The sequence below is a fragment of the Mercenaria mercenaria genome, chromosome 7 (assembly GCF_021730395.1).
Source record: "Mercenaria mercenaria strain notata chromosome 7, MADL_Memer_1, whole genome shotgun sequence".
Classification (NCBI taxonomy): domain Eukaryota; kingdom Metazoa; phylum Mollusca; class Bivalvia; order Venerida; family Veneridae; genus Mercenaria; species Mercenaria mercenaria.
The window spans coordinates 46,164,833-46,175,988 of NC_069367.1; the positions used below are offsets into that span (position 1 = coordinate 46,164,833).

The window sequence follows — 11,156 nt, forward strand, 5'->3', positions numbered from 1 at the left end:
TAGAGGTCACAATTTTGGCCCAATCTTAATGAAACTTGGTCAGAATGTTACCCTCAATAAAATCTTGGACGAGTTTGATATTGGGTCATCTGGGGTCAAAAACTAGGACACCAGGTCAAATCAAAGGAAAGGCTTGATAATACTGTAGAGGTCACATTTATGACTGTATCTTCATGAAACTTGGTCAGAATGTTAATCATGATGATCTCAAAGTTCTTTTTTAATCTGGGTCATGTAGGGTCAAAAACTAGGTCACCAGGTCAAATCAAAGGAAAAGATAGTTAACACTCTAGAGGCCACATTTATGACCATATCTTAATGAAACTTGGTCAGAATGTTAATCTTGATGATCTATAGGTCAAGTTCAAATCTGGGTCAGGTAGGGTCAAAAACTAGGTCACCAGGTCAAATCAAAGGAAAAGCTTGTAAATACTCTAGAGGCCACATTTATGACTGTATCTTCATGAAACTTAGTCAGAAGGTTAACCTTGATGATCTTTAGGTCAAGTTCGAATCTGGGTCATGCGGGGTCAAAAACTAGGTCACTGGGTCAAATAAAAGGAAAAGTTAGTTAACACTTTAGAGGCCACATTTATGACCATATCTTAATGAAACTAGTATGTGAAATTGTTAATCTGTGGACTCGTTTTAGATGAACTATTTGAAAAGTAGGTAGAGCTATTGCACTTGCCCATTCCATGATGTCCCCATTTTGTAAAATTTTTGTTTGTAAGCTGGTATCTCTGTACACACTAATGGAATGGAATGAAACTTCACTGGCCCCATTGTTAACTTGTATTCATTCATTATACCCCCACCAAACATGTTTGAGGGGGGTATATAGGAGTCAGCTTTGTCACGTCGCGTCCTGTCCCGTCCCATCACGTCCCGAAATCTATTATCTCAGTTATTACCAAATGGATTTGATTCAGACTTAAAATACATGTTCCACCTTATCACCCATATCATTTGACACAAGGTGCATAACTCTTGACACCAAGTTTTCATGAATTATGTCCCCTTTTACTTAGAATTTAAGGTTAATTTTGTTGTATTTTCACTATATCTCAGTTATTACTAATTGGATTTGATTCAAACTTAAAATAGATGTTCCACCTCATCACCCACATCATGTGACACAAGGTGCATAACTCTGACACCAATTTTTTATGAATTATGCCCCTTTTTACTTAGAATTTAAGGTTGATTTTGATGTATTTTCACTATATCTCAGTTACTACTGAATGGATTTGATTCAAACTTAAAATAGATGTTCCACTTCATCACCCAAATCATGTGCCCACATCATGTGACACAAGGTGCATAACTCTGACACCAAGTTTTCATGAATTATGTCCCTTTTTACTTAGAATTTAAGGTTAATTTTGTTGTATTTTCACTATATCTCAGTTATTACTAAATGGATTTGATTCAAACTTAAAATAGTTGTTCCACCTCATCACCCAGATCATGTGACATAAGGTGCTTAACTCTGACATAATTTTTCATGAATTATGTCCCCTTTTACTTTAAATTTAAGGTTGATTTTGATGTATTTTCACTATATCTAAGTTATTACAAAATGAATTTGATGCAAACTTAAAATAGATTTTCCACCTCATCACCCACATCATGTGACACAAGGTGCATAACTCTGACACCAATTTTTCATGAATTATGCCCCTTTTTACTTAGAATTTAAGGTTAATTTTGATGTATTTTCACTATATCTCAGTTACTACTGAATGGATTTGATTCAGACTTAAAATAGATGTTCCACCTCATCACCCACATCATGTGACACAAGGTGGATAACTCTGACACTAATTTTTCTTGAACTGTGTCCCCTTTTACCTAGAATTTAAGGTTAATTTTGATGTATTTTCACTATATATCATTCTGATTGGCTTAGAGCCAAAGGGAAGTAACCTTTTTTTAACTTTTGTACTGAGTTTCTTCCCCTTAAATTCCAGGAATTAGTCTAGTTTTAGAAATCCTATTTTTAGATTTTCAATATTTTAGGTATTTTTGTAACTTTTTTATTATAAGTCCTATGTAAAAAGTAAATACATTTTCTGTGGTAACATGGGTCGGTAAGACACTTTTTTGTATTCACTTTTAGTGTATCTCTAATATTAGAGATTTAATATATTTACTAGTATTACTATACTAGTATTATACTAGTATTACTTATATGTGGAAGCCCAGGATGAAGTACTCCAAAGACTAAGTATTTTTAAGATTTCTTATGGTTGCCATTCTTCTGTGACAAGACCGTATGGTGGGGATATGAGTCACTCCTGTGACAGTTCTAGTTTAACTTTCTTCAGTGAGAACAATAGTGAGTGTTAAATAGTCCAGCACTGCTGTCCTCGGACAGTTCGTTTTGGAGAATACAATATGAAGGTTTGGCCCTGATTGATTGTGATAAGTGGGAATTTGATGTGGGCAAGAACTTCGTTTACTAAATATTTTTGTGTTTTTATTTCAGGATGTAGGACGGATATAAAACAAGCAGAGGGTAACTGTACAATACACACGTTGGTGGCTAAATATAATTCACAATATCCAACAGACTTTCGAATTGTGCTTGAAATGTTGTTGTACGGTGGATGTGATATTAACACAAGGGCATACAACACGCTTGAAACGCCTCTGTATAGGGCCATAAGTCTGGCCAAGTCTGATTGTGCTGAGGTGTTATTAGCGTATGGAGCAGATCCAAATATTTCTAGTCCATTTGATATAACTGCTTTACGTTTAGCATATATGAAAAAATTGTCACAGGCGTTTGTTCTGATGTTGCATTGTGGAATTAGTTGGAGACGCGAAAATTGGGTTAAAAACTTGCCTTTAGTTCACTCCTCAGGACCAAACTCTGTGTTAGAAAAATGTACAAAATGGCGGAAACAGCCGACTTCTTTACTGAATATATGTAGAATAGCTTTTAGGAAACACTGCGGAAAGGATTTACATCGAATTTTAGTGAAGAGGGTTGATATACCATGTGCCCTGAAGAATTTTGTCCTTCTGAATGATTTAAAAAGCCAGAAATACAACAGTTTCCTCGAAACATTTGGTGGAGGATCATGGGTTAATAGTCTGTTAGATGAGGAAATAGAGTACGGGCCGTTCAAACGTAGGAAGAATGATATTCCAGATATATGTTAGCCAGTTTTGCTGTACAGGGTATTTGGTGTTAAGCGGGTGACAGACATTTGTATTTTGCAGAAAAGGTTGTGGTTTTTTATTTTAAAGGGATTTTTATTGTAAAGACTTTTTATTTTGTTTGCTTTACAGGGTTTTTATATGTTAAGTATATAGTCGTGCTTTTGAATCAGAATTTATTTAATGTTTAGCAAAGTGTCTCTACTGAATTTAAGTCATTTTATTCCTTGCAATGTTGTCTTCTTATTCAAGTATTAACTTTATCAAGTAAAAAAAGAAAATAAGTAGGACACATTTTGATTTATTAAATGTATACAGAAACATAGTGATGAGCATTTGTTGATACTGATAATCATGCAGATACTTGCCGGTCATTTAGTTTTCTTGTTTTGTTGATATAGAGAAACAGACTGAAGTTCTTGCATCGTCCATTACAGAATAAATTGTATCCAGTCTCGTTATACAAATTTCCAGTCACTGACTGGAAGAGAAATACATGAATAGAATAAATCAGTGTATTGGTGTCTGTGTTGCCATGAATCATAATGACAACTGGTGCATTTATTTATAGATTGTACGTGTTATTAATGCAACCCTTTCACATCCGGATTAGTCAGATGTTTGTTCTTCTTCATGTGTATGAAAACAGTTTTATTAGATTGTATTTATGTTAAGTTTTATAATGGTACCTCACCTGTGATTATAATAAGCTTTCTCGATGAGGCATGGAGGTAGTATTGTGTATGTGCAATATTTTTATTAGTCCCCTAATGGAGGAACACTTGAGGGAACTATAGGAATGCTCTCCGTCCGTCTTGTCTGTCTGTCTGCAAATCTGTTCCTGCAATTACTCAAGAAGTATTCAAGCTAGGTTCATAAAACTTGGTTTGTGAATAGAGGGCAATATGTAGATTATGCAAGCTTGTAGGTCATAGGTCAAGGTCACTATTAAAGGTCTGGGAAAAACTGTTTCCATTCCATAACTTTATATGCATAAATTATCTTAATGCTACACACAAATGTTAGACAATATGTAATCACATAATCTATGCTTGTTGGGTAAAGGTCAAGGTCACTGTTTAAGGTCAAGTAAAACTTTGTTTCCACTCCATAACTTTTATATGCATTGAAGGGTTTTCTTACTGAGACAAGTAAATGTTCCTCATGACCAGACAATATGTTGCATACATGACCCATGCTTGATGGTCAAAGGTCAGTCACTATTTAAATTAAAGATTTTTTTTGTTCCTTAGCTTCTAAATGCCTGAAAGCATTTTTTATTCACTCATACACATGTTCCCTATAACCAGATGATGATGTTGCTTGCATGACCCATGGCTATCAGTCAGAGGTCAAAGTTACTGTTGGAGGTCAAGTATAAAGCTTTCTGCTCCATAAAGTTTAATTTCATGAAAGGATTTTTTTATTACTACACAGAAATTTTCCCCATGATTAGACTATGTGTCACTCACATGACCCATTGTTGTCGGTCAAAGGTAAAGGTCCCTATTGAAAGTCAAGTAAAATTGTTTCCACTCCATAACTTTTATGTGCATTGATGGATTATCTTAGAACTGCACACAAATGTTCCCCAAGATGAGACAATATGTTGTGTACCTGATCTCCGCTTGTAGGTCAAGGTCACTATTGAAATTCAAGTAAAAATAAGTTTTGTTTCTTAGCTCCTAAATGTCTTGAAGCATTTTTAGTCCTAACACTGTTGCCAACAACCTCAAGGGACAAACAGGAACAAAGTTTTCTACCAGTAGAGATCTTCTGTTTTGCCAGTGCAATACTTGGTAACTGGTTTTGTCAAGGTATGTTGGATAGAAAAAGTTAAACTCTGTATTCCATAAGACTTGAAAAGTTGTACCAGTAGCTGCATTGCGTGGTGTTCAGCATTAAAAGGAAAACTAGCCTCTTGTGTAATACCCTTGTGGCGGTGGATTTCATCAGGAATGAGGTGTCAAGAGTGATTAATTTAAGTTGTAGAACTTCTTTCACAATCGACCTAAAATAAATAAGTATAAACTAAAGAGGCTGTCTATTTTTGTGCTGCTGTATTCATATGAATTCTCAGAAATTTGTTTGAGGTGAAATTTGACTTGTTGAAAGTTGGCTTCCCTTGATTTAGTTGCTACTTTTGACAGTCAGGTTATGTAGTTACTAAAAGTTACTTCTCCTACTGCCGTAGCTAATTTCCAAAATCAGGTTATCTTTAATATGCATTGCTGGGATTGTTAGTTATGAAGATATGCATCTGGAAATCACCGTCAAATTAAATGTTCAGCTACTGGTGTACTACACAGGGAAAATTACCACTTTTTTGACCACATTTGAACATCTAGGAAACCCATATTTTATGTCTCTACTGGGTACTGCTTACATTTTCTGATGCAGTAGAAGCTGAAATTTATGTGGTGTGAGTTTTATGTATGTTTGATATTTTGGGGGAAAACGATAACATAAATATTTGAAAATCTGTTTGGCTACTGGTTCCCAGCCAGTAAATAAATTTATATCCGACAAGTTAGTTTACTAATAGTGACTGATTTTGCTGATTTAATTTGTGCTTTAAAGGCTTGTGATGCCTTTGTTTAAAATATGGCTTTCACATTTTTTTGTTTTGAACTTGAAATATGTCATTTTCTTGTTAAATCCTATTTTCAATAAACTCCTATTTTCAATAAATGTATTATCATGATACATGTATATGTTTCATAAGTTTGAATGTTATATTAACTTTGCGGGGCCTCCTTGGCCGAGTGGTTAAGGTCGCTGACTTCAAATCACTTGCCCCTCATCGATGTGGGTTTGAGCCTCACTCGGGGCGTTGAATTCTTCATGTGAGGAAGCCATCCAGCTGGCTTATGGAAGGTCGGTGGTTCTGCCCAGGTGCCCGCTCGTGATGAAATAATGCACAGAGGGGCACCTGGGGTCTTCCTCCACCATTAAAGCTGGAAAGTCGCCATATGACCTACCATGTGTCGGTGTGACGTAAAATCCAACAACAAAAAATATATTAACTTTGCAGAAAGTATTACTAAATCAATTATTTTTTACCTCTCTTCATGATTCTAAATAATTTCATGTGCAAAGTTGAAAGTAGTGCTTTTCTACCCATTTAATCATGCATATTGTCTATTTGGACAGCTCCTCTGTCTGTTTTTGACACAAAATTTAAAGCCAGATGGAGCTTTAAAAGATTTATTGCACCATGTTTAAAGTTAAAACCATGTTTTACATATGTCTGTATGTTATACTGTTAGAAAACTAAATGCATGACTTAAGCACCACAGGATAAAACATCACATATAAGTGAAAAATACATTATCTTTGCAAAATTTCTAAAATGGATTGGTCCATCATTCAGTTTGGGCAGTACCACTTGTTTATCAAAAGGGGTGTTCAGTGTTCACTGAAAATTTATTGACCGAATAGTGTAGACCATGGCCTGCAATGATCTTGGTCTCACTGGTCTCAAATGTAGAAACACTTGCGGCTGATGGATAAACAGAAAAAAACAACAGGAATTGTTCTAATAAGCAAAATATTTAACAGTTTACATTTGTATCAATAATAAGAATATTAGGTTATTTAACATTGTTCTGTACAATACGGAGATATATTTGGACGAGTACCCAGCTGAGAAAACCATATTGGACGAGCAGCTAGGCGAGTTCAATATGGTTTTCTCAGCTGGGTACGAGTCCAAATATATCTCCTATTGTACAGTACAATGTTAAATAACCTTTTTATTCTATATCTATTTTATCTTACTATAATAATAGTTTAAATTAAAAATGTTTCACTGAATATTGTATTCCTGCCTTTTCTAGTTTTTCCCAGCTTGGTGTGAGTGCAAATATATAATCTACAGAACAATGTTAGGACTTAAATAACCTTTTTATTCTATATCTATTTCACTTCATAGGTAATATACGTAATTCATTGAATGTTGTTTTTTCTGCATATCATTATTGAAAAATGTATATGGTGCGATTTGGCGGTTTGGCGATTATTTGGGTGGTAATAATAGTATAACTCATTGTCAGCAAGTTTGGTGAATATCGGATGAAAACTGTTCGACTTAAGAGAGCGGACAAGGCTAAATTCCCCGTTTTTTGAGTAATTCAATGACTGTAATCAAAGAGTGCCTTGTTATCGAAATTGGCCGAGATGTTATGTCCACAAACATTGTCAGCAAGTTTGGTGAAGATCTGATGAAAACTGAATTAGAGAGCAAACATGTTTTTGATGCTGACCACCCGTCCGCTGCCATTCATAATCTTCTCCATTTTGTTTCTTAACCGTTAAATAAAAACTGCTGAGGTAGCTATTCAGACAATCAGGACTGGTATCTTCCAATTTCTAGGTTTCGTCCGGAACGGCTTCTTTTAGCGACTTTTCAAATATTCCAACATCTGATGATCTTTTTTACTGTATTTTTAAGTTTTTGATTATTAACGAATGTGTTAATATCTAAATCAGATAGCATTGTTATCACTTGAATTGTTTTTGTGTGTACTCAAATTAAATCCAGATTTCAAGACGCATAATCAAGCTCTATACATAGAGCGCCTACTTAATCCGATTTACATTCGGAACATTTTCACGCGTTTCGGGCTTTATCGTATGTTTAACATGGGACTGTTGAACCGTCCAAATACAGAAAATACAGGATTTTTTGTACGCACATGTGTCCAAATACAGAAAATACAGGATTTTTGTACGCACATGCTTTCCAAATACCGTAATATATTGTACGGTCACGTGTTGCAAATGAACATTCGCTATTGGATAGATAAAATAGATATAGAATAATCTTGAATATTTATGATTAGTGATATTCTCAATGTCTGTTTAGTGTTATCCCAGGGAAAGTATATTTATTTTTATTAATCTCACCTAGTTGAAATTATGCTTTTTAGCTTACCAGATCACAAATTACTCATGGTGAGGTATTGTGATCATTCGCTGTCCATTATCCATTTTCTGTCTGTAGTCTGTCCATCCATCTGTCAACATTTTCTACAAACAACGTCTCCTATGAAATGGTAAGTTTGAAATTGATGAAACTTGACCCTGATGATTCCTGGGTGGTCCTTTTCTGAAGTTGTTCAAACTGTTCTGTTTGCTTTTGGGCCCACATTGAAAGCTTTGAAAATCTCTGCAACAATAGGCCAGTTAAAAAAAATGTTTCATGATAAACTGCTTTGTGCTGTGAAACACAGGTGAGCAATATATGGTCATTGTTGTTGTTTTGTGTAGAATATATTCCTGAGTTACACTTCATTAAACCACTGAAAATTGTGAAATAAAGTTTTGTGAAGTTGCAACTTTAAGTGCCTACAGTTTAACTGACAATCTCCACATTTTTGCTGGTATTTATTCTGTTCTACATAAATTGTTATTGACTTACAGAGGATTATCAATAAACTAATAAAATGTAAACTGTGTTTCTTTTTTTTAACTTTTAAAAGGAGCATTGATAAAGCTTAATGCAGTCTAGTGATTTGAAAATTCTCTTCCATATTACCTTTATTTTACGTGAGAATACTATTATTGTACAATACACATTTGATGGCACTAAATTTTGAATTTTCTGCAAAAAACAGTTTCTTCATATGGATTTCAAATTTTTGTGACAAATATCAGTGAGAATTTCTTTATGTTAGTTATGATTTCATAATTTTTGATTGACTTAACTATGAAAAATACTGCTAAAGTTAATTAGGATTTCACAGTATTGATCAGGCGTTATTTGTTTTTGTGTTTGCTAAACTCTTTTCTTTTTGAAAGACACACCCATCACAAATTAAAACTAGGGCTGCTTTGGCCGATTTGGCTAGTTATTGAAATTGGCCGAGGACTTATTGGCAAACACATTTTGTTCAAGTTTGGTGAAGATTGGGTGAGAAATGTTCAACTTGAGAGTGCGGACAAGCTTTGTGGCAGATGGACACACACACACAGACAGGTGTAAATCAATATGTCTCCCACCACAGGGATGTGGGAGATCCAATTCTTTGAGGGCTTTTCAAACAAAAATTGAAAATTGTTGTTGTCTTACCACAAATCGCAAGTTCTTGGATTCTGAAATTGTAACTTTAGGCATAAGTACACTAAATAACTGATCTTTTCTATATTAAATTGACTCGCGTTCTTGTAATGGCTGCACCACACACCAGGATGCTTACACTTTATTAAAGAACATTGTCAGTGGTAAATGAAACGAAAAGTTTGGTCATGTCTAATATATGAAATGTCTCTTCAGTGAAACAAATTCTCGGCAAAATCAGCTAAAAAATGAGACCTAAAATTGTAGTGGTAGTTTCCAATAATTCTTAATTGCAATTATTTCATTATGGACATGTTACCAAAATGTCAAGCATAGGCGAAATTTAGACAGACTGATGCACAACAGAACAAACAAGAATCTGTGAACTATTTGAATCCACCATTATATAAATACCATTTCTCTGCACTACCAGGTAACCATATATTAGCTTGATCCTAAAAGTTTGTAAGGTTTTACAGTGTTTTCAGTAACACATATCAATGTGTCAAATTTTGTCCACTCATAATTGTTTTGCTCACCAGAGCATGAATTGGTCAAAGTGAGCCGTGCTTTGTGATCACCCTGTGCCTGTCATCTGTTATGTGTTGTCCTCTATTTGACTGTTAACTCTCTAGAGCGCACAATTTGGCCCAATCTGAATGAAACTTTCATCAGAATATTACCCTAAATAAAATCTCAGAGGAGTTTATTACTGAGTCATCTGGGATCAAAAACTTGGCCACTAAGTAATAGGAAAACCTTGTTAACACTCTGAGGCCTCATTTTCTATCTAAATTTACTTAAAATTTTGTCAAAATCTTTGTCTCTATGAAATCTAGGTCAAGTTTTAAACAGTGTTACCCGAGGTCTGAAACTAAGTCAAATCATAGAAAAAACCTTGTTGACACTCTAGAGCTATAATTTCTTCTTATGAAATATAGGGAAACTGTAAAAACAATATAGGAAATATAGTTCAATATTGGATTAACAGAGACAAAAATGTCACTAGGTGTCTGGGTCAAAAAATAGAAAAATCTTTGAGGCTGTTTTTTCAACTTGATCTCTTTGACATGACTTTGCAGAATGTTTATCTCTATAAAATCTAGGTCAAGGTCAAAACTATGTCACTAGGTTGAATCATAGAAAAACCTTGTTTACACTCTAGAGGCTATATTTTCTACTGGATCTTTGTGATACTTGGTCAGAATGTTTGCCTGTTTAAAATCTATGATAAACTTGTAACTTGTTCACTTGGGTGAAAAGCTATATAATTATCTGTAGGCAATCGCTGAAAAACATCTTTGTTGCCTGAATTATATAAAAGAGGTCATAATGTTCAAAAGCTTTGATAGTAACAGAGATATTTGACTTTATCAAAAACTTTAACCAAAAAATTCTAAGTTAAAAAGGGGCATAACTCTGTCAAAATTCAAATCAGAGTTATGTGGATTGGTTCTCCTGGTGTAGACTTTGATAGTAAATAACTATTTTAAGTTTTAAGTCAATATCGGTAGCTTTGATAGTAACAGAGATATTTATCTTTATCAAAAACTTGAACCAATGGCGACGCCGATGCTGGGGCAAGTGCAATAGCTAAAAACTTAAGTTTGACCTTTTAAAATGCTTAATTTTCATATTGCTTTTTTGTGTAGTTTTGCACAGATTTTAATGAAACAGATATAGTTTCTTCAAATGCAGGAATTATTGCAGCTTCTCAACAGTATAGATGTATCACTGTCATAGTACCTGGTAACAGTAAATAAAATATGTCAGTGTTTTCAAGTCTTAAAGTAAATAATAGGGAACAAGTTACAGACTATCTATGATTATTCATTTGAATTTTATCCATCATGTTGGTAACATGGCAACTCCATTTCACTTAGCAATTAAAAACTGAAGAAGGAAAAACATATGATAAAAGCTATAA

At 34.3% G+C, this 11,156-nt stretch overlaps 1 protein-coding gene across 1 annotated transcript in view; it reads left to right on the top strand.

Annotated features, from left to right (window-relative positions):
* The window catches only part of LOC128558585 (ankyrin-1-like), a 30,400-nt gene extending 21,784 nt beyond the window's left edge, over positions 1 to 8,616 (top strand). Inside the window, exon 8 of the mRNA XM_053548334.1 lies at positions 2,492 to 8,616. Coding sequence (XP_053404309.1) covers positions 2,492 to 3,171 — 680 coding nt within the window. The 3' untranslated portion in view covers positions 3,172 to 8,616. The remainder of the gene's footprint in view (positions 1 to 2,491) is intronic.
* The last annotated feature ends 2,540 nt before the right edge of the window (positions 8,617 to 11,156 follow it).